This window comes from Salvia splendens, chromosome 8 (assembly GCF_004379255.2).
Source record: "Salvia splendens isolate huo1 chromosome 8, SspV2, whole genome shotgun sequence".
NCBI classification, from domain to species: Eukaryota; Viridiplantae; Streptophyta; class Magnoliopsida; order Lamiales; family Lamiaceae; genus Salvia; species Salvia splendens.
Window position 1 is genome coordinate 22,160,538 of NC_056039.1, and position 24,124 is coordinate 22,184,661.

A 24,124-nucleotide genomic window follows, 5' to 3' on the forward strand; every position below is an offset into this window, starting at 1 on the left:
GACCGAAATGACAAAATGTGACTCTTATTGTGAGATAGAGGTAATATTATTTTTTGAAAACGAGTGCAAAAACTGAAATAACTCTACTATTATGGAACAAAGAAAATAGGAAATGGAATAAAGTAAGAGAGACAAAGAGTGAGTAAAGTAAGAGACATGATAAAGTAAAAGTGATTAGATGTTTTGTTTTTTTGTAAAAAATTAAACGACTTAACTTAATTGGGACATAAAAAAAATAACTCAACTTAATTGGGACGCTAAGAGAGGGAGTACAATATAATTAATATATTTTATTGTATAGTTTTTGTCAAGTAGCTCATGAGAGTATTCTCTTCTGGAGCTGAAATTCTCTCTTCTTTTTTAGTCGACTCCTTTTTGTTTTGATAACCTTCGTCCATCCAAAAATCATAAACTAAGTTCGGAAAACAGATTAGGAGATTTGTGTTGAGTATGAAGAACTTCACGTGAAGACGTAGCAAGTCATCGACGATTATTTGGAAAATCAAATCGGTAACTTTAAATCGTAGGAATTCAAGAATAAAGTTTTAAATTTCGTTGAACCCGAATTATTTGTATTCTAGCATACAATATTATAAGGATATAAAATAAAATATATTAGTACAAGATTTCCAATTGTGTTTTGTCAATGCCGTAGTGTATACATGAAAAAAAAATATTGAATTAATTCCTCAGTTAAATCAGTAAAATGTCCTCGATTTGCTTATAATTTTTTATATTTTTATTTAATCTTATGTAATGTTATTTAAGTTTTGTATTCTTTGGTCTTTTAATTTTCGTAAATTTTAAATTTAATTTAAAGATATTTTTAGTTGTTTGAAAATAAGATTGAATACAGAGTAAAATAGATTTTGATTATTAGCAATTTAGCAGTGTTCATAGATATGGCAAATGTGTAGATGGCGAAATTAAGGGATCGAAACCCTCCACTCTTCAGATATCAGACTCTCGCCGCTGATGCTAAACTCCAAGGTAACTGCTCTTACCACAATTCAACTTGTTGTTTATTTGATTTCGGGAATTTATTGGCTTTGGATTGTAATTGTTATAGCGTGTGTCACTTGGAAATTCTCATTTTGCGGTTTCTATTTGGGGTTTTTGACTTCCGATTTCTCGTTATGGAATATCAGTTGGTGGCATGCTTTTTGTTCCTGTTTTTGGTTGGAATTAGCCCTTTAACTCTTCTTTTACAAGCTTTCTCGAAAATCAACTCTTTTTTTTGTCAAACGATTCTTGTTCGTGTTGCTATTGATATTGTTTCTGGATACAGCTACAGTAGGCGGGACTAAGTAAATGCTGCATGAATTTCTTACGACTGCAGATATAACTACATGACATAGAACACAAACTTTTCTCCTCCCGATTAAATAATCATTGTGTATGATTATTGTGTATGATTATTGTGTATGATTATTGTCTGGATTCACGATTCTTGAGTCGAAAGTCTAGCACATGGTTTATGAGGTGTGGTGCTCAGTGTTGAACTTTGTGTAGCTTAACTGTGGAGACATGTTGGAATTTTGAATCTTTAGTTTCTAATCTATTTGAAATTATGAAACTTTAAGGCGCTAAATTTTCCTTGTCCCGAGTTATTAAGTTTTTCTTTAGCTACTAAAATCTGGGCATTTTTCTGCTGATATGATTTGATTCAGTAGTAATGGATGCAACGCAACAAATTTTAAAAATCAGCCATCGTTTGCTATGTTCTTTCACCAACTGAGGATAAACCTGATCAGGCTAAATCTTTAGGGGCCGTTTTCTAGGGTAGATAACTCCCTTATCTTGGAGATATCTGATCTAAAATGACCTAAAATGTGATCATAGTTTTGTCTTATCTATCTTCCCTATCAAACGACCCCTTAAAGTCACAGTCTTTCTTGCTTATTTGTCAGGGGTAATGCTTTGAAGAACTAATATTTTGGATCCCCGATTGGAGATACATGGGATTGTCTAACATGGATGAACTAAGTTTCACTGATTCTGAGCTCGATAATCATGTTAGAAATGCACTCAAAGACGCCATTCAGGTAATACTGCGGCTTGTATCTTAATCAATCATCAGTCATATGGATGGATGGCTGTAGTTGTTGCTTACTCTTTTTCTTAATTCAAGGGTGACTGCGACTTTTATAACCAGCTTGTGGCAGTGATACACCGTAAAGAAGCTCTTGTTACTGAAGAAGTTGCCCTTCTTGTGGTATGTTGGGCTTTCTTTCGTGTTAAATAGTGGTTCTTCTTTTCTTGTTTTACCTAGTAATATTCTGTATTTCGATCTTTTTATAATGATGCGACAGACATGCCTGAAAGCTATGACTGGAGCAGTCTCATGTGTACACATTGTTCATCATCGGTCTCTACTTGCTGCTGTTAGTCACTGTACATTTCACTCAGATTCTGAATTTGTGTGATCATTATTGTGATAGATGTTTCTTATTATAGATTTGTTTCTGATGATGCAGATACTAAGCATGAGCTTGTGGGATTATGGAACAGATGTGATGGATGCATTGGTTGAATTGCTTATTTCCTTGGTATGATTGTTATATGATGTACCTTCGTGTCGCTGCTATTTTTCTGATGCTCCTTATGCTTGATTTTGTGCTGTTATGTTCCAAATTTGACCTTGGTTATGCAGGCTTCATCAAATGGGGATTATGTTGATTTATGCTTGGAGATGCTTGTAATGAATTTCATGCCACCTCCTGCACACTCAGCTCGGGGTCTTTCTAGAAAGATTCAAGTTCTTGATCGTGTCCATTCAACCTTGGAAGATATTTCAAATCTAGTTCCTCTTACGCCCCTCAGACTACAGAAAATAGTGAGGGACAAAATGCCGCATATATACATGAAAGAACATGTAAGACCAAATCTTAGTTTTGTATGCATTAAAGCAAATTTGTAATTTTTGTGTGCACGCATCTTTCTTTAATATGAAAGAATAAGAAGTACAAGTCCAGAAGTCCAGACGTTGTGTTTCCCTTTCACTGCTTTAGTTTGATATAACACAATGTCTTGACTAGTTGTTTCATTAATCTGGGTTTCCCTTCGTGTAACTCGTCAGTTGTCATCATGAATGTCCATTCATGCTACATGCTGGTTGGCTAGTGGCTACATGCTTATGGGGTCGATTATACATTATCAACCTCTGCCGTTATGTGCCTCGTCCTAATGAGGCATGTGAAGTCTCTTTTTGTGTCCCGTCACCTGGCTACTTATAAACTTATATTCACAGTGATTAAAGACCCTATGAGAGTTCTTGATGTTTTTTGACAGATGTATTGTGTTAATACTCATGCAATTTGTGCAATAAGCCAGTTTAGTGTCTTTTTATTGTGTTTGAATAATAAGATACTGTTAACCTTTTTTATGAAATGATTTGAAAATTTTGTTTTAATCACGGGATCTAAATAAAAAGGTGCATGGGAATTTGTTTTAACTTTACTCCTCATTGTCTACACAGGTCATTATGATTTATGCGGAGAATATCTTGAGATTGGAGAGTGGTGTGATGGGTGAACTTGTTGGTAGCACTGGCTTGGTCGCATTAATGGACAAACTAATAGAGTTTGATGTAAGTTACTTCTGAATTATAATTGATAAGACCATAATGGGTCCTTACTGGAATTTTGTATTTGGCTTGTAGGTGGAAATTTCTTGGGAGGATATTGTTCAGGATGATTTTCATAAGGATATGTTCGATATAGAACTAGAAGATCTCGAGAACCCTGTAGATGATATTGTGCAAGATGGCGATGAGGTGATTTCTATGTTTATTCTTATCTCAAGAATGCTTACTGCTTGCTCTTTTCTCTAGGCCTTTGATCAATTTTTTTAGTTTAAAAATGCCAAAGCAGAATGGAATTATCATTACTTGAGGGCATGGTTTAAAAGATAGCATTCCAAATACGCTCAATCATATGCACAAGTTAGTTCGTTAGCATTATGCTAGTTGCATATAATCTTGTTTGGTTGCCTATGGCTTTATCATAGAATTAAACTTGTAACAAATAAAGTTAGTATGGTCTAATACACCTGAGATCTAATAGATTGAGATATGGATTTTTGCATAAAGCTGGTTTACTTTGCTAATAATTGAAGTTGATGACCATGGTGTTGAAACTAGAAAATTTACGGTATAGTTCTATGTTCCTTGGTAGAAACATAAAACTTTATCATCTGTATAATGGGTTAATGACAAGAACTCAGAATTTTTGTAATTCCTTGTGGAACTCTGGAGATAATTTATGGTGGAGATAATTTATGGTATAAAGCTAATGAAAGAACATACTCCCTCCGTCCCTGATATGTACTATTTCCTTATTAGTCCGTCCCCGAAAAGTATGAACTTTCTAATTTTGAAATATTTAAACAACACATTACCCTTACACACTATTTTATCTACAAGTTATACCATTACACTACACTACTAATGATGTGGAACTCACTCTCCATTTAACACTATTTACACTACCCTATATCTTCCTCTCGCTTACTTTACCAATTATACATTAAAACCCGTGCCGAACCAAATGTTCATACTTTTTAGGGACGGTATACTACAAGATATCTTCACCATGCTCTTGTGATGAGACATCATTTATTTCTGTTCAAAATCTTTCTTATAACACTTCTTATTTATTAGTACCTAAAATGTTTATAGCCAAGGAAATAAAAAACCTAACCTGTATAGTCCTCTAGTCAGATGTCACAAATTTGCAATTTTTGGTCGGTACAATTATACTCCCCCCGTCCCATGTTACTTGCACTGTTCCATTTCGGCTCGTCACAAACTACTTACACTATTTCTAGTTGAAGTTAGAATTAATGTATTTAATTAATATGTTAGATTAAGTTAAGAACACCTTTATTAAGTGATATCTCGTTACACTTCAAATTTTAATTTAATTACACTAAAACATCAATCCCAAATTTACGGCCTAAAATGAAAAGTGCAAATAACATGGGACGGAGGGAGCATATGGCAGGCATGTCTCCCTGTTTGAGCATTTCCTTGATGAAGTGTTGATCTATCTCCATTTAGTCACGCTGCATTGGGCTTTTAGCTATTGTAATGGCTGCCTTATTGTTGCAATGTAGCATTACAGGTGCTTCAAATGGTTGCCTAAATCCCCAACAATATTTTCCTTAACCATATCTTATCTCATTCATTGTCCATTTCACTGAAACAGCTTTGCTACTTAGTCCTATTTTTACTTTTCCATGTGACTAAATTGCTCTCAAAAGATAAGAACAATATCTGTAGGTGGACTCGATGGCCTATCAGTTACACATTTTGCCCGGGATCACGATTTACATGTTCCTTCAATCATTCTTAGTGATGAAAATCGGCGTCCATGTGACCGTGACCCTTTGACATCAGATTATCATGTGAACAACTTTGAAATGTTCTTTAGATGGAGAATGCATAAACTCAATTGCCAGTCTTACAACATGGGCAGATGGGCTAGATAAATCAATATTCCCAACCAATCTCTAAAACTAACCAATATTCAAATGTTCATCATCCCATGTTTCGCCACACCTCCTATTTGTATCAATGATTCAATGCGAGTCTTGTGTGCTTCAACCAACCATTCTGGTTTCTTGAAGGAGATCAATAATATATTTATGACTATTTAGTAATGTAGATTCTCACCGTGCCACTTGTGGAAATTTGGAGTAGTACCCTTGGGAGGTGTTTCTTCCATTGTAAAAAAACCTTCCTCCTACCATTATCAACCAACACGATGATCAATATGGACATAGAAAGTGCTATATTCACAAAAGAAAGAAAGGAGAGATAGGAGGGTTTGTATTGGATGCAATAATTGCAACTCCATTCTCCGGGCAATGAATGATGGTTTGTAGACATTGATATTGATTATCCAGTGGCAGGTATATACTCGAGGCAAGCGCAACTTGGTCAATTTCAAGATGTCCCGTTATCCTCCTGAAGAATAGACAATCATGTAGAGAGATACTGATTAGGGTTTGTCCATTTATTATCTTTGACTCATGTTTTAGTAATATTATGTTTTAGTATGAAGTATTGCTATATTAATCTCATATAGTTTAGTAGGAAGGGTAGGTATTGATAAAGTTGTAAGTGGTGAGACTTTGTCCTCATGGAGGGTTTCCATCGGTTGCTACTATAATCAAGTTCTTATTTTGATTACAATCATTAAATTAACAATGTCAATTCGTAAAATACTTGGAGTGCATACGAATTGGGTGAGCCCTTTTATGTAAGAGGTTGAGGATTTTCTGCCTTCCCTCCTCTAACAATTGGTAATGCTGACTACCTACAATGCATCACTACAGATTAGAGACGGCAATCGAGACTCTTTCAGCACAATTCCCTACCATCGAAACCCAGGTCGATCTGTTCAATTCCACTATCTCTGACTACATCAACGCGGAGATGTCAATTACTGGCTACTCACACGGCCGATACGCACGTGCATCACGCGCAGGATCCATTCCTGACAAACCTTCGCCCTTGATCCAACGTGCATCGACCAATCTACACACCACACCTCCTTCGACCGTTTTAAGAGCACCCCTGCCCATGGGGAAGCCTTCCGCCAATGGCCCTTCCTTCTTTCGATTGCACGGATGCGCTCGCTGGATTACATGTGCCAGCCAATACTTTTTGGTTCAAAAGACACTGCCCATCACCGCATGACATGAGAGACCTCATCGCCCTTTACGGATGGGTGATACCGTGGATATAAATCCAGCTCCGATGATTCCCACGCTATCTTGGGACCAATTCACGTTCATCGCCCTTTTTGGATGGGTGATGCCCTATTCAGGTTGTGCCACTAGATTTTTTAAAATTGATTTGGGGTAATAAACACATAAATACACATAGGTTACCCAATGCAAATAACTTCCGATAACCAAGGAATAAGAAAAGCTAATCTCCACTAACCAAAGTGTATGCTGTACACGCTTAGCTTGAACAATTCTTTTCTATGTGTTAGGGCTTTTCTTTTTTTTTTTTGGTAGCAAAACTCATTTCTACTCATTTTCAGCTTACTAGGGATGCCTTAATCCAAAGGTTTCTTAGTTCAAACTTGAGTGCTCAAAAGTTGGATAGTCTGATGGTGCTCATATTTGAATACCTTAAATCTTGTTCTGAGGGTGGTCGTCTGGTTCAGGTAAAGTCTTCATATTTTTGTCTTGGTTTGGTTTGAGATGTTGTGACTTTCTTGATTTGTTTACATTCTAATGATGCTGTAGGTGTTTGAGACTCTCCTCCAATCATTTCAGAAAACAACTTTGACAGCTTACAAATCAAAATTTGCTCAAGTATTGTAACTATGACCATTTGTCTCTTCTTGCTGACACATTTTCCTTGTAATGGCTCTCCTCCATACTAATTGGCATGTAATGTCCCCATGTTTTCTGTAGTTTATCATGTTCTATGCTTGCTCTCTGGATCCTGACAACTGTGGAAAGATGTTTGCTAATGCTCTTATAGATATCTATGTGAGTGGCCTCAATCCTGTATGGAGGTAAAGAAACATATAGATTCTGTAAAGTTTAATTCTCTAGCTTTTCATGCACTGTTGACTAGTATTCTTTTATGGAATCTAATTTCACAGCAACTGCGATCACATCTACTTAAGCTTTATGATGTTCTTATTACGAGTTCTCTTGTCTCTATTTTTTTATTTTGTTATTTTATTCTCTCTTTTTCATTCAGCGTCTCAGTCTAATTTACTTTATCAAAGATCTATAGCCTATGGACTTTTCTGTATTGCAGAATGAGTGCTGTTGCATACCTTGCAAGTTATCTGGCTCGTGCCAAATTTATCCCCATCTCATTTGTTGCCGCAATGCTGGAAAGGTCACTATGCATCTCATTTTCTTGATATCCGGTGCTCTCCTTGAGAGCTACAAACCAATAAGAATGCATTAACTTAATTCAGGTTTTATTTGCATGATTTCAGAATGGTTAGCTGCTGTTTCCTTTATTGCGAAAATCAGGACGATAACATTAATCCTAAAGCGCATAAACTATTTTATGCTGGTTGTCAGGTGCGTTATATATAGCTTTGCTCAAATATCTCTAGGTTTTGGCCTGAGTATATAAAACGACAAGCATAAAAAACACAAGAATATAGTTCTTCACCTTATCCTTGCCTTGAGAATTGAGATATGTTGAATCGTTGATGAATCCAAGTAAGACCTCTCTTATGAAAGCAGTTGTGAATTCGGTCTTGAGTCATAAAAATGTGCCAGCTTAGAATCTACAACTGCAAAATCACCTAAATATAGTATTAAAGAAAAATCTGTCTTTCTCTTATCTTAAAATATTCTACTAAGTACTCAAGTCGGGGAAAAAATTTGTATATATGCTCTAAATTTTACACCCTTCTTCCAAAAAACTTAATCTAGTTAGGGTAAAAGAAATAACAGAACTCTTAGCGCTGTCGGGTAATGTGACCCACTGAAAAGAAAACTGTACTAACATTAAAAGAATACAAGCCCCTTTGTATCTTCTCTGGCATGGATATGACTAATACCATGAAAATAAGTTGGGCTTTTTTTTGGAAGAATATAAGAAATTGGTCTTGGGCTTCATTACAGATAATAGGCAAGAAATTGGGGATCTTACTCTGATTGTGATTTCACTTAGAAATTGTGAAGTTTGATAAGAAAGAGATGAATAAGCATGGTTTTTGATTGACTGAAAGATCATAAATAGTGCCAACACCACTCACTGGTAGTTTTTCTTACCATGAATCTGCAGTTGTAGATTCTGTTTTGAGTTTTCTAAGTGTGCCAGTTAGACCTTTCTTATTAATCACCTACTTTTCTGCAGGCTATAATGTATGTGCTTTGTTTTCGCTTGAAACAATTGCTTGTTATTCCTCGGCTGAAGTCCCAACTGCTGCTCATGCGCATCGACGACGTCCTTAAGCATCATTTGAGCCCATTGCAGGTGAAATATTTGTTTGAGCCTTTTCAGTCATTCGCTAGAATATTCTGACAATGCTATATGCTACTCAATATCTTAAATGCAATTGGGTATTGGCTGGTGCTTTATGAGTAGTAGACTTTTTTTACCAACTCACTGTTGTATCTATTAGTCGTCTTAGGAAACTGACTCTAGTTTTTCTTTTACTTACATTTCCTGCTTAGGTATGCCTGCTATCAATAGTAGAAGAGTTTCTACGGCTGGTCAAAGAAAATGGCATATTTTCTCTGCCTGAAACACTTGTTGAACATGGTCTCCTGGAATCAGAGCGTTCCAGGATATTTGGTGGGATAGAAAGATTAGACATGTTCTTCCCATTTGATCCTTGCCTATTGAGGAAATGTGACAGGTTCGTCTTTGCTTTATATCTTCTTGATTCCCTTACATGTCTATATCATCTTCTACTTATTTGTTTATATATCTTGGAGAAGATACTGTTTAAGAAGACTCTGCCTAGCGAGGGTCAGTAATAAAATTGTGCGTTACTAGGAGTTTACCATTGTATTATTTTCGTTGTTCTTTTTCTGCAGCTACATCCGGCCAAATTATGTGTACTGGTCAATGGTGAGAAGCACTTATTATGAAGATGAGGAAGCAGAAGGCACAAGTGATGAGGATGTTGCTGAGGGTGACAACGGAATGAATATTCCAGATGGCAGGAGTCACGGTGAGGGAGATTCCGATGGCGATGAGATAGACTCTTCTTTGGATAAAATGTCGATTACACCTAGGGACTCAAGTCACAAATTCGGGGGCAGAATGCGGAGATTTACGCAGATGCCTTCCAAGATCAGACCTTCAACAAGCCCGGAGTCATTGTGATTTAGTGTCATATTAGGATAGTTGAAACAATGTTTCACACTTGTTGGGATATAGATTAGATAGCTCTTCTAAACTCGTGTTTGTTTGCCATGTTAGAGTTTTATAGTGAGCAAACAACATTTTTGAATGATGGAAATAACCTTATTGAATTTTGAATTTTACATGCATTGTTGTAGACTTAAATTGTTACTGTATTACGTAGCTGAATTAGAATTGGGGAAACGCACAAAATGGTCCACAATTGTTTAGCAGAGTTTCACGATTTGTAGAATTGGGGGTTATTGAGGGTGGTTTTGTTAACCAGAAAATTACTTGGTTATAAAAAAGTATAACAAGACAATCATCTACACATTTGTTTCGTGCTTGCTTTCATAATATTTATCACTTGACATTTCCCCATTAAAATTAGGGAAAATAGCTTTAAAACTTCTCCTGAAAGTAGTGGGAAATACCATGAATTTGGACGATGTGTTAGTTTCCCATGAAGTTAATTTTCCATCCAATTTTAATTGAAGTGGCTTGTCGAATGTCCTACAGGTGAACATTGCATTGCTTTCAGCGAACCCTAAATCTTTAGAAAAAAAAGGACAATCCACTAACGTTACTTCCACTTCTTTTTCCTCACTCTATTTTATTTACAGCTTTGTGGACGACGGAGGTAGTGATAATTACTCAGTATTTTTATAATTATTGGAAAATACTCAAATCGCCAAGTTGTGAACAAAGATAGGCATCAAAAGTCTTACAAAAAAAACTCAAAAACCGGACAATTATCATCTGAAAATGTAGTCAAGCAAACCAACAACTAAAAACAATAGTAACACGCACATGGATGGTTAGCGTTGGATGAGTGATCATGGAATCGAGGAACAACAATTGCGAATTGAGTTATTTCTAAAACTTACCATTCTTGGGTTTGTGTTATCCACATTGAGATGGAGACTTGTTTTGTAGTGGACGGAGTTTGAGATATATATCTTCACACACATCTCTCACCTATGTTTTTGCTTGTATACACTTTTAATTACCAAAGAGTGACATGGTTGAATCCATAAGTTTTAATCAAATTATATAAATTTTGCAAGAAAAGCACAACATCTTTGTATGCCCTAGTTTTCTGGCTCGGTTATCTTGGCTAAGGCGAATCGTGATAATACAAAGATAGTAATATGATTTATTTATTCATAGGTACGATACGATAATATATATATATATGGCATGCGAGGCATATACATAAGTGTGGCAATTGGTAGAGTTGAAATGAGAGTCGATCCGACATTCTTGCATAGTATGATGCATTTCAGTATCAATTGGTGAGAAGGTAAAGGTCCATGAGTTTAGTAACATGAGCAGCAAGTTGAGCATAGTTATCCGGATTAGGAGCTGAATCATTGCTTTTCTCAAACTCGAACGACCAAGTCACACAGCCATCGCTCACACCAATCTTGCAGACGAATACATGTACATGTTTTGCATCTATATCATGTTTTTTAAATAATTTGAAAAAACACAACTCATAAATATTTGCAAAGACTGACCAATTACATATTCGACGAGCTTATCATTTCCAACATGGCCTTCCTCTCCTTCAATTACCTTTGACACTTTTGAACACTTGCGGGAACAAATTCACAAACTTGTTTAGATTGTATTTAAGGAAATCGTAGACTTTAGCAGGAGGATTTGTATTCTCTACCTTGGTGTCAAGCTTAGTAATTTGAGCCATACTTTAAGATAGAAATTTGATATGATACTCCACAAATGATCATAAATATATACATATATATAAGGCAGATTTGGCATAAGAATAAAGTCTTGCATCCTCTACTTGCATAAAGATTCAAAGGGCTTATAGCTTTGTATATTCTTTATTGTGATACACAAACAACTCTCCTCCACAAAAGGGTTTTCATTACTCAATAAAATGAAAAAAAAACAAATTTAAAGAATAACTCGATATGATAGGACTAAGAGTGATTAAACTAGTGTAGTGATATAGAAACAAAAATATGGATATTAAAAGTTCACTAAAAAAATAGTCTCAAAAATATATAGCTGTTGTTTCTTATTCAATAGAAGTGTTGAAAATTGATGTGATACTCCAGAAATTTGAGTCATAATCGTGAAGATGTCCGACAGATTTTTGGCATGAGAATAAATCCAACCACAACTGCAGAAAGGAACCTTTTCATTCCGTGGTCCTATTCCTCATATTCTATATTGTGATAGATAAATGACTCTCCTCCACAAAAAAAGTTTTCATTAACAATAGAGTGAAGAGAAAAATCCCCCCCCCCAAAAAAAAAAGGAAAGAACAAGTAGAAGGAAAAATACCAAAAAAAAAAAATTACTTCCCCGTCCCTAATAATTTGTCACCATTTGACCCGACACGAGTTTGAAGAAATGTAATAGAAACTGAGTTGAAAAAGTTTGTGGCATGTGGGTCCTACTATTATATACTCCCTTCGTCTCATAATAGATGTCACACTTTCCTTTTTAGTTTGTCCCACAAAAGATATCACATTTCTTTTTTTAGAAAAAGCTCTCTCTCACATTAATATATATATATTATTTTCTCTCTTCACCTGACACACAAAACAACATCGCTTAAAATCACATGACATTTCCCAAGTATGTCATCTATTATGGGACGGAGGGAGTATTAGTTTTATAATAAAATGTGAGTGAGAGTAAGTTAGTGGAATGTGAGGCCATTACCAAAAATGGCAAAAGTCAAAGGTGACAAATTTTTAGGGACGGAGGGAGTAGTTAAAACATACTTCCTCCGCCCACTCAAGATGTCCACATTTTCTTTTTAGTTTCTCCGACTCAAGATGTCCACTTTTTATATTTGAAAATTTGAAGTAAATCCCTCTCCCCTCTCCTCATTCAAATATCAACTACTTTTTTCTTTCTACTTACTCTCCACTTAACAACTTTTCTTAAAATCTCGTGCCACTCAAGAATAAGGACATTTTGAGTGGGATGGAGGAAGTACAAATATTCAAAGAATACCTCCATGGATGGTAACAATAGGAGTCGGAACAATATACAATACTAAACTATCATATTGGTACCGTACCGCAAATTCGGCATGAATAAAAACCAAGCATTACCTTACAAAACTTTTCGGTGCACCTGACCAATTTCATTACCGATACTGTACCAAAATTTACGGCATACCAGACTTCGGTACGATATACCACAATCTTGTTATATCTTTAAATAATACTCATATTATATTACAAATACATAATATATGTAAAAATATTTTTAGTAGGGATGTGATCATATGCAAACTTTAAATATTGTACAAACTCCAAATTATAATCTGGATCGTTAGAAAATGTCAACACAATGTCAACGGTTGATGTTGTGTTGACATTGTTTTGTTGCTGTTGTTTTTTGTCATCTGTTGACATTTTTTAACAATCCAGATCATATTGGAGTTTGTACAATATTTACAGTTTGCATTATTTTATCACTACCCATATTTAGTAGTATATATAAATACCACTATATTAGTGTCAATATAAACACGTATGCCATAAATCACGGTGTATACCATAATTTATGATATATAGAGAAATTCCATTATCCCATGGTATACATTGTAGTATATGAAATTTCATATTGTTATTGTACCGAAATCTTTTGATAAGTAATTTTGGTATTTAATCGATACAATAAATCTAGTACTCCATTACGGTAATTTTTCCAGTCATAAGAATAAGAGTAACATAATTAATGTTGTTATATACTCTCTTCGCCTTAGGAGTCGTGATTCACTTTTACTATAAATGGTATGTAGACCTCACATCCCACCAACTCATTTCACTAATATTTAATTTTATTATAAAACTAATACATTGGTCTCACATTCCACTATCTTTTTCCACCTACATTCTTTTATACTTCATCCTTCCCACAAAAGTATGCGCTCTTTCTTTTTTAGTCCATCCTACAAGAGTACGCAATTTCTAATTTTGGAAAATCTTTTATTTCTAATGATGTGAGACTCATTCTGCACTAATAATACTTTAATTGCTTTTTCATTGTATCTCTCTACTTTATCAAGTGTGTGTTAAAAAACTCATGTCCAACCAAGAGTGCATACTCTTAAAGGATAGATGGAGTATTTCTTAAAACTCGTGTCAAATTCAAATGAGACTCATAACGATGGACGGAAGGATTACACAATACTTAATATTATGTGGTATGAACTAAAAATCAATCATTAGTTACCTTTTTAAAATTTCCTTTTTCTCTATTGTATATGTCTTTTATCCTAACCTATTTCTCTTTGCCGCTCCACAAAGTTGCTCCTCCGTCCATTTCATTCTCGTTTATATTAAAAAGATGCTTCAATTTGCTTTTATCTCATTATCTAGGTGCAACTTCCGATGTTGCTTGTCTAATAAGCTGAAACATAGGCTTCAATGCAATAAAAATAATTCAAGTCATGCATTTCAAACATACAGTTAAACCCATCTATGAGCTCTTATCTTAGGTACCAAATGCCTCTTATGAAATAACCAAAGATATATATCCTTCCATCACACTTTGAATGGAACATTTTTTTAATTTACCATCAGTAGGAACATTTTTTAAATTTAATAGAGTTGATGTCGTGAGTTACGTGGAAAAAGAATAAAGAAGAGATATTTCTATTTAAAAAAATGTCATTTAAAGTGTAACATCCCAAAGGAAAATGCGTCACTAAAATATATTTTTCAAAAGCATGATATAAATAAACATTAGTTCTACTAACCATCGGCCGCAACAGAAAACAATCTTCTAGATAAAACTGCAGATTTGGCCCTTCAACAAAAAGGAAATAATGAATCCAAACTAGAAAATGATTACAATTGTTATAGCAAGTTCCCTAGAGTTTGATCGATTCATGTAGACTCAAAGCAACAGCAAATCAATCATAACAAACTCTTCTCCATCTCCCTTGTCTATTTACGACTCCTCCCCCACTCCTTTTAATGGCCCATCTTGCGCTTCTTTGCCTGCCTCATCCTCTCCCTTCTTTCTTCCTCTTCGATCAGGATGCGTTGTTCCTCATCTTCTTGTCTGGCAATTCTTGAACTACACAAACATATATCATATTCAAAGCAGCGAAAAGCTCGATGTTTAAGACCACACATCAAATGCACCCCACCATTTTCACCAACCCATACGCATTTCTTCCCAGGATAAGACAAGGCACGAACAAAAGGCAAATAATGAGATAGTTTGATTGAGTTTCCACAAACTCTTGGTGTTCAAATTCCGGCAGAGGCACACATCATATTAGCATAAATTCCAACTATAAATCCATATGAAAATTGATTTCTTAGCAACTGAATGTAATACTCTAAGTTGGTGTTCGGTTTCCAAGATAAAATAATACCAAGATATAATCTAGGATTGAGTTGTGAGATTATTTTAGTCATAGGGGTTAGCTATGACTAATTATCTCATGATTATCCATCTAGGATTGAATCTCATGAACCAAACACACTACAAATTTAATCTTAGATACAATCTTGCAAACCGAACACCCCTTAAGTAGCTAACTAATTACTGACCGCATTAATAAAGAAAGAAAAATCATTCAACTTCTTAGATATTGTAAAGATGGGTCCAAAATTCCTGCATGATTCATGATTATATACAATGATAATACCATAGCATAAAGTTAAAAAGCCATGTCAATGAACCAGTTTATATTTAATACTATCAGACACTCGGTGCATATCACTGACCTTCGTTTCTCCTCCCTAATGATATCATCAAAATTGGCCTCCATGTCATCCGTGTCATCATCATCTCGAAACCTATTAGGATTATAACTGCCAGACAAATATAGTAGTCTTAATACTTGAATACTAAGGAAAAGTTTCCCTCTGAAAAAGAATAATTCATAAGGTACCAATAAAAAATATTCAATTACCGAAACATTTGTCTTATTAAATTTATGGCATCCGCACCCTCAGAATCTTCATCACGGAGCTGCCTCTTGGGTTTCACCTTCGGTCGTTCATCACGCGAAGGAACGCGTGACGGGTGTCTTTGAGGCGAAATCTTAGTCTGGCAAGACAGTAAAACAACCTTTACAAAATTTGAAACTAATATAAAGCAAAATTAATTTGTTCTGATCTAATAGCTCATACCTGAACCTTAGAGGAAGGCAATGACTGCTTACTAATAACCTTAGGCTTGGTAGTCCCATGAGAGTGTTTTTGTACAGGTCTTCTCAAAGCCGAAGGCTGACCATGCGAAGAAGTAGGTCTGGTATTTCCAGATTGCAAATTTGATGAAATAGGTCTTCGTGCGATGGGTTGGAGAGATGAAGACGTTGATTTACGTACACCAGAGTTAATATTTTTTGCAACAGGTTGTGTTGACTTCGCTGTAGCAGATACTGAACTCTTAGAAGGCACAACTTTGTGTCCTAGAGGCCGGCCAGGACCACTTCCACTATTGTTACCAAACTGTTTCCTAGATTCTGCAGATGACTTGTTAGTATGAGCTACGTTATCCATCCCAACTTTAGATTTGCTTTGGCTACATGGAAGCGTAGGCTTTCTGCCATCACGACCATTGGAAACTTCTCTTACACGGCCATTCACCACTGGTCTGCTCCTATGCATGAATTCTGCAGATCGTGCATCTTCAAGTCCACGAAAAAACCTGTATGAGTTCCCTTGAGAAAAATATAATTGCAACAGGATTTGCATCAACGAACCAGAAAGTACAGAGGAGCAATCTCACACCAGACTTGGGGGCTGACACATTTCTTGGGGGTGGACCTTTTGAGGCAGCTGGAACCTCAGCATCATCTGATAACAGAAAGGAATAGTCTCTTGTATTTTTCAGCATTTCAACCTTTTTCTTCAACTGCAACAAATTCAGCAATCCAGAATTGAGAAACAAGTACAGCAATCAATTAAAATAGTGGAGTATAAATTATAAATCCTTACCCCATTTTTAACAATTGGCGGTGCTTGAAACTTTGAACTGACAGGAGCAGAGACATAGGTCTTCTTCTCCTGCAGAAAAACACAGGTTATAATCAAAGGGTCACATGTTATCGATATCTTTGAGAGGCGACTAAAAGATTTTATAAATATATAGGATGTGATATTTCCATGCATAGGTGTCTTCAGTTTTTACAAGAAACTGCTAGTGCAACAGAACCAGTGTTGTTAAAATCGCACCCCGAGCGCGCTTGGGTCGCGGGTCGCAAGGGTCGAGACCGACATCGCCCCGATGCGGCGGGGTCGTGCGAGATCCGTGGAGCGACGGTGGGGCGCGCCTGGGTCGGCTGGGTCGCCGTGGAGCCTAATTGAGAAACAAAGGCATCCATTCACTTTTTTTTAAAGGAAGAGAGGAGGGAGAAGCAGAAACAATTGGCGGTTTGATGGAAACGAGAAATCGATGTGAGTGTGGATAAACGTTGGGCGCTTTCACCTATATACAGAGCTGATTGGGAAATGGCTCACCTACACCGCTTTGCACTGGATAATTATTTCATGGTCTCCGTCAATCACTCGGCTCCACTGATTTAGTATACTTATTTAACACAAGTAATTAGTTCTTTTATCTATGTTATGGAAATGAGAAGGACTAATCAAAATAATCAATTCTTTTATCTATGTTATGGAATTGAAAATTCCTGATAATAGAAATAATGTTAGTAAATGGTCTATTTTTTCAATTTTTAAAAGTAAATAAATACTTATTCCGTTAGTACGCTTTACTAATAACATAAACATTAACTATGCAATATAAATAAAATAGTTATTACATTCACGGTGTTTATTGCAGTAATAAAATTTAGTAGTGTGGATATATTGTGATGCGGTGTTTGAAATAAATTTAAATTGTAGAAATCATTTTTTCTCATTTTTTTCACTTTCTACAATATTATTTCAAATCAATGAACTTTTACTCTTATGGTAGGGAATTAGGGATTAGTGGAAAAAGAACTCAAATCTCTAAAGTTTGCTATTCATCTTTTTTTTACTAAAATTTTTAACATAGCAATTATAAACAATTTCCCAAAATTAAATGATGGTAGAGCTTCTGGAGCGTCGGAAGCAGTGTACTATACTAGAGGTAGCACAAGCACAAGAGAACAAGCCTCAAGCTCTATGCGTGCTTATACCCTTGTGGATAATGAAGATGACAGTGAAAATATTAATTTGGTTGTATCCGATGAAGGAGAAGAGGACTTACCTCTGAGTGATGATGATATTATTTAGTTAATTATTTTATGTTTTGCAACTTTTTTTGGAACTTTGATGATTTTTGATAATAAAATTCAGTTATTTAGTTATGTTATGTTGTTTGAAAATTTATATTTTTCGTCTAATCTTCTTTTTTTAATATGGAGTAATGATGTATGTAGATTTATTTGATGTGATAAACATTCAAGCAACAAACTTATAAAAGAGACACAAATATAATCATCATTCGGCTATTCTGGCACCCCGATTCGTGGGTCTCTCGCCCCGTCGCCCCATTGCCCCGCGACCCGGGGCACCCCGCGACCCTAACAACACTGAACAGAACCGAGTAGACTTTTGTCAAAAAGAGATATCTAGGGTTCAATCCTGATAGAGGACGTTCTACGACTCCATCCATATATTCTGTAGATATATTTCGGGCAGTGTTGTTAGGGTCGCGGGGCGCCCCGGGGCGATGAGGGGGGACCCCGGGTCGCGGGGGGGCGATGGGGCGACGGGGCGAGAGACCCACGAATCGGGGCGCCAGAATAGCCGAATGATGATTATATTTGTGTCTCTTTTATAAGTTTGTTGCTTGAATGTTTATCACATCAAATAAATCTACATACATCATTACTCCATATCACATCTGAATATGGACCCACGAATCAGGGCGTACTATTAGCCTAATTAAGCTATATCTATACTTTTAATACAGGTTAATGAAATACATTGTGTGAAAAAGACTTCTTGGTGTGAAAGTACCATTTTCTAGATTATTTATCATTTATGTAGTAATATTTAAAGGTATTTAATCAATATAATGAATATTTTAATTAAAAAAAACTAAAATTTTTACTTTTCTAACTTGTAGAGTGGGTAAAAAAAGAATTATTGAGTAATAAAATAACTGCACTAACTAATGCATTGGAATTGATACAGACTCTAACTTGAGTGGGTGAATAAGAATTAATAATTTAATTAGACTAACCTAGTCGTATAAAAACTAATTAATTAATCTAGGGAAATATCAAAAAGTGGGTCGCAGAGATGATGAGGCTGAGAAAACAATTAATTAATCTAGAATAGAGGAAAAGGTGGATTAAATAATGAATGCCTCGATTCTCTACCCATTAAAGCACATCTCCATTTTCAAAACCCAAAAAATTTTGTTAACACAACGGAAAACCTCTTCGGCTCGCCCCAGTCGCCCGTCGCCCCCACCGCCACAACTGCGCCCCATGAATCTCGCTCGACTCACCCATGTCGGGGCGAAGCCGGTCTCGACCTGAGCGCCCCACGCCCCGAGCGCGCTCGGGTCGCGTTTTTAACAACACTGATTTTGGGTTTATCGTTTAGTTATTAATTAATTGTTTAGGTATTTATTGTTGTTAGGAGTCTTAGAAATAGGTTTATCTTTTACAGTTCAATTCATGTTAGGAGTCTTTATTAGTTTTTATAAATATGGCCTTGTGTTCCGCAGAAGAATGGTCGGAATTATATTGAGATTTCAGCTTATTGTTGTGGCCTTCTTGAAGGAGAGACCTCTCTTAGTATTAGGAGGAGTCTTATCTTTATTTTACTTATTTTTTCTTGTTCTTTTTATTTCTATCATCTCCCTTTCTCTCTCTTTCCCTGTTCTTCTGTAATTTTTCAGCAGCAACTTTTATGGTCTAACAAATCCTCACCAAAGCCCTTCCCCCAACAAAAAAATGTCGTTGAAATCGAAAACATTCTTGCAGTCATCCTTATATTTATTAGTTAATTTACTCTACCTCCGTCCCCAAAGAATATGCACTTTGAGTTCGACACGAGTTTTAATGCAAAATGTGTAAAGTAAGAGACGTAAGAGAGAAAAAGTAGTAAAAGTATTGTTAGTGGAGAATGAGTCCCACCTCATTAGAGGAAAGTGCATATTCTTATGGGACGGACTAAAAAGGAAAGAATGCATATTCTTGTGGGACGGAGGGAGTATTTTATTGAGTTGCTATCTTTTACAGTCAGAGTTTGATTAAGAGTCTAATTGTTATATTTTGAGTAGTCTTTGTTGAGGAGTCTTCATTAGTATGTTATATAATAAATAGCTCATAGTTGGAAGAGCTATATATCTTGATTACTTGGTTTAATTCAGACAGTACTTCAGCCATAGGGCCTCGCCAAAGGATTATCTTTGTATTTTAGCATTATTCCTCGTTCGATTTTTGTTCTTGCCTCCTCTTGTTTTATTTTCGTTCGATTTTTGTTCTTGCCTCCTCTTGTTTTATTTTCGTTCTCAAGCAACAATCGTCATATCTCCACCAATTTGGTGCAGCGAACGACGGTTGCAATCCCGAAATTAGGGAAGACATTGGTGCACAAGGATCGACAAGAACGACACAACCTTTAACATTTCCATCAGAGCCATTCTCCAACAACTCCTGCTTCATTTTACCACCACAAGTCTGTAAGTATTCCACCAATAATCACAGCGACATCCTCACACTCTACTAAGACAACGACGTTTACGACACTCCATCCAATTGCACCCATTAAATGCTGGGAATTCCCTCCATCTCCAACAGCATCGTTGCAAATCCTTCCACCACTCAACCCTCCTGTTACTGTAGCGATTCAGCTACCTGTTGCAGAAACACCCCCGGTTCCTGCCACTGCCATCAACATTGTTCCTATTAGAGTGCCTCTTCTGACACCAGGCATTGTCCCTGTTCCTTAGGAGTGGAGAAGACAGTTCTAACGTCCGCCTTGATGACAAGGCTGTTTTGACATCGGGGTGGATGATATTGGTCAAATTTATGCTCCCATCATTATATTTATTCCCTCCGTCCGCCATAAGGAGTCCCATTTGAGTTCGGCACGTATTTTAAGAAATGTAAAGGAAACTAAGTGAGAAAAGATAGTGGAATGTGGGGTCCATTTTTATATATTAGTTTTATAATAGAATGTGAGTAGAATGAGTTAGTGGAAAATGAGGTCTACCTACCATTTATAGTAAAACTAACCGGGACTCCTAATGGCGGACGAACTAAAATGGTAGACAGACTCTTAATGGCGGGTGGAGGGAGTAGTTTATTTATTATTGCTTATTGACTTGTTATCTTTTAGAGTTAGAATCAGTTCAGAGTCTACTTGTATCTTTGTAGTCTTTGTTAAGTAGGAGTCTTCATTAGTAGATTATAAATAGCTCCTCACTGGAAGAGATAAATGTCTGATCACTTGTTTATTTAAGAATGGTAGTTTCGTGGTAGGGTCTTGCAAGAGGATTATCTTTGTATTTCATTTTTGTCATTCGTTTCCATCAATATTATTCAGTTTACACTCAGGTGTGCTGGTCTTCCTGTCTTCTGTCTGTTCTCTGACAACAACTACCTAATCGCTATCAGGCATCCTGTAGCAGTACAATCAACTGACTACAAAACAGTAGTGATAATTCTTGCTAATATCAAAATTCAACTAACCACGCCTCTCTAGGTCATTTAGCTTGAAATGGCAGTTATTTATATTACACGTGTAACTATCAAGGTTCAAGAAGTAAAAAAGGGAAAGCATAACGACATCAAAGCAACAGTACCAACATATACAAAAGGACATAATTGCAGTGTACCTTTTGGCTAGTTTTACACATTCTTGCTGCCAGATCTGGATTCTCCAACAAGGACTTGCTTTCTTGGATTACCCTCTGAGCAATAACTGGCTGTGAAGGCCCAAAGAAAGAACCATAGCTGCAAGTATTACAAGTTAACATCAACAAAAGTTTGATCTGAGTGCAATACAACTATAATATAAATATGCAATACAGCTATAGCATCCTTGCTGATTAATCAACAAAGCTTGTGTTATATATTCATATTAGTAAAATCTTCAGCACAAAAATCAACGATTCAAAATGCTCAAGCACCCAAAATTGTGCATAAAAATGGTTGAATAAACCCATAGCAAAATAAGACCATCATAGGCATATATACCAATTCATTTCACTCAATAGAGTATTCAAAAAACATCAAGATGATCAAATTTTGAGGTAAGCTCACTTGTCTTTACGTGATGCATTCACTTTGTTGCGGGAGGCAGAGTTCGCAGTCCCTGCATCCTTCTTCATCTTCTTTCTGATCGACTCTTTTAACTTTTGCCTGATAGCAAGGTAATCCAACTCCTCCTGGGTGGGTTGATGAACTTCTTCATAATAATCATCACAACCTTCTTCCTCTTCTTGCTCCTCTCCATCTTCCTCATACTCATCCCAATTTTCATACTCCTGCTATTAGAAAAATATACTATGTTTAAGGAAAATTAAAATCTCAGAAGTATCCCGAAAGACACCTGCCAATACATTTGAAGATCGGTGAGTTGCTTACATCTTTTTCATACCCTCGCATTGCTCTAATGAATTGCTAGATACAAACAGAACATATGGATTCTGGTCTCATAAGACGCGAATCCCCAACACTGAAGAGAGAAATGTAAACATATTTCAAATTTTAATTGAACTCAGATCCGCAAATTGCTGCAATTAATTACCAGATGCCAAATGCCAAACAACTGAATGAATAAATAGTTTGTTTAATGTAGCACAACGAACATCCAACAAAGAAAACTAGTTGTAATATAGGAATATAAAACAAATTCCTCACATCCAAATGATAATATCAAACCCAAACCACATACTGATTCATTCTTTAATTGCTTAATGACAAGTTGTGGCATCTTCATTTCAGATTTCTACGCATTTAACATATCACTTAACTGTATAATAGTATAACAAACACATGTAAATATTTACATACTCATAAAACACAAACTCGCCTAAACATATTCAAATCCCTAACCGATTTGCAACATTGAATGGAATAAAAGTTGGCATTTCCCAAGACACTTGAAGGAAGGAGATTCAATCGGACAATATCAGATTATCATCAAATCCTCATTTGTATCGTGGGATGCAGATTATATCAAATTATATCGCAAATACAAAATTGAAAAATAACATAAATCAATCAATTACAGCCAAATTTTTTCATGAACTATAACATCAATACAAAAATAACAGTTTTTTTCGGATAGCACGAATTAACAGCGCATGAAAAAAATCGAGAAAATTCCATCGCAGGAAAGAAAATTGAGATGCAACATCATCAACCGATGAAAGGCATTGTTTTTTTGCTGATCGAACATACGGACCAATTTTAAAAAATAATTAAAAACAATCGCAAATCTCCCGTATGATGCTGAAATTTACTCGGACGCTTGCTCTTTAAACCGAGAAAATCATAGACGGTTGAAACCACGATTAAAAAAAATCAAATAGCGAATGAAATTAACAGATTCGATCAAATTGAATAAAGTTACCTCCAAAACAGGTGAAAACGGAATCGACGACGGAAAAATCAGAGCTTAAATGTCAATATTTATTGAGTTGCGTTTTGGGATCTGAAAGGAGGCCGTGGTGTTGGAGGCATAGAGATAGGGTTTCGCAATTGAATTGAGGAGAAATTCCTTTGGCGAGGCTGGGCGAGATAAAGCGCCGCGGAGAAGGAACCAGAAAAGAGGGGCGCTCTGCTATCGTGCGCCTGTAGTGTTGAGGATAAAATTGTTGGACAGAACCGGTATTTCCGCGAGCTAGAGATGCCAGACCATTGCGATTGACCGGTTCATCGATCACACCTCTTATTTTTTTTTCTTTTTTTCTTTTTTTCTTTTTTTAAATAACATGATTAATAATGATTCTTTCATACTCAAAATCTGACTATTTAATGAAATAAAAATGTCTTACCAACTAAGTTATATTTAACTTCGACCGCCAATCACATAATCAAGTCGAATTTAATAAATGTGGGATAAAAAAAATTGATGTTTAACCGTTGGCTTTAAACTAGAATATAGAAATCAAGTAGGTAGCTAAGTCACTGGAGATAGGGATATTAATTTAACCGTAAATTCTTGGATTGACTCAAATAGTCAGCACTTTTATATATTTAGAGGTGAAAATTTATAACCTGAAAAAAAATGACAAACCGAATAATCCGCACCCCAATAGAATTGCCCTAAAGTTAACCCGAACATATAGAATTTTCCCAAAATA

The 24,124-nt window shown here is 35.9% G+C and overlaps 2 protein-coding genes across 3 annotated transcripts; one reads left to right on the top strand and one right to left on the bottom strand.

Annotated features, from left to right (window-relative positions):
- The first annotated feature begins 849 nt into the window (after positions 1-849).
- On the top strand, positions 850-10,012 carry LOC121744982 (RNA polymerase I-specific transcription initiation factor RRN3-like). The gene is made up of 16 exons (XM_042138707.1): positions 850-990; positions 1,911-2,045; positions 2,132-2,215; positions 2,313-2,384; positions 2,478-2,549; positions 2,654-2,875; positions 3,479-3,589; positions 3,662-3,775; positions 7,056-7,181; positions 7,264-7,332; positions 7,435-7,538; positions 7,790-7,873; positions 7,977-8,064; positions 8,852-8,971; positions 9,172-9,356; positions 9,538-10,012. Exons 2-16 carry the CDS (start codon positions 1,959-1,961, stop codon positions 9,827-9,829), a joined length of 1,830 nt encoding a protein of 609 aa, XP_041994641.1. The 5' UTR covers positions 850-990; positions 1,911-1,958; the 3' UTR covers positions 9,830-10,012.
- A 4,468-nt stretch (positions 10,013-14,480) lies between these two features.
- On the bottom strand, positions 14,481-23,621 carry LOC121745002 (protein spt2). Of its 2 annotated transcripts, none has more exons than XM_042138739.1 (10): positions 23,392-23,621; positions 22,401-22,491; positions 22,077-22,300; positions 21,650-21,767; positions 16,801-16,869; positions 16,594-16,717; positions 15,991-16,490; positions 15,771-15,907; positions 15,583-15,669; positions 14,481-14,923 (listed from the first exon to the last, which is right to left on the bottom strand). In XM_042138739.1, the coding sequence occupies exons 2-10, from the start codon at positions 22,419-22,421 to the stop codon at positions 14,818-14,820; spliced, it is 1,386 nt and encodes a 461-aa protein (XP_041994673.1). In that variant the 5' UTR covers positions 22,422-22,491; positions 23,392-23,621; the 3' UTR covers positions 14,481-14,817. The 2 variants fall into 2 exon arrangements, with proteins under 2 accessions (XP_041994673.1, XP_041994672.1); XM_042138738.1 differs by having other exon boundaries at positions 22,077-22,303.
- Between the last annotated feature and the right edge of the window lie 503 nt (positions 23,622-24,124).

Coding starts and splice junctions, on each gene's coding strand:
- LOC121744982 (XM_042138707.1), top strand. CDS start 1,959: ATGGGATTGTCTAACATGGATGAACTAAGTTTCACTGATTCTGAGCTC. Junction 2,385..2,477: donor ATCGGTCTCTACTTGCTGCT/GTTAGTCACTGT, acceptor CTGATGATGCAG/ATACTAAGCATGAGCTTGTG. Junction 3,776..7,055: donor TTGTGCAAGATGGCGATGAG/GTGATTTCTATG, acceptor ACTCATTTTCAG/CTTACTAGGGATGCCTTAAT.
- LOC121745002 (XM_042138738.1), bottom strand. CDS start 22,421: ATGCGAGGGTATGAAAAAGAT. Junction 16,870..21,649: donor TGTGTAAAACTAGCCAAAAG/GTACACTGCAAT, acceptor GTTTTTCTGCAG/GAGAAGAAGACCTATGTCTC. Junction 16,718..16,800: donor CGCCAATTGTTAAAAATGGG/GTAAGGATTTAT, acceptor AATTTGTTGCAG/TTGAAGAAAAAGGTTGAAAT.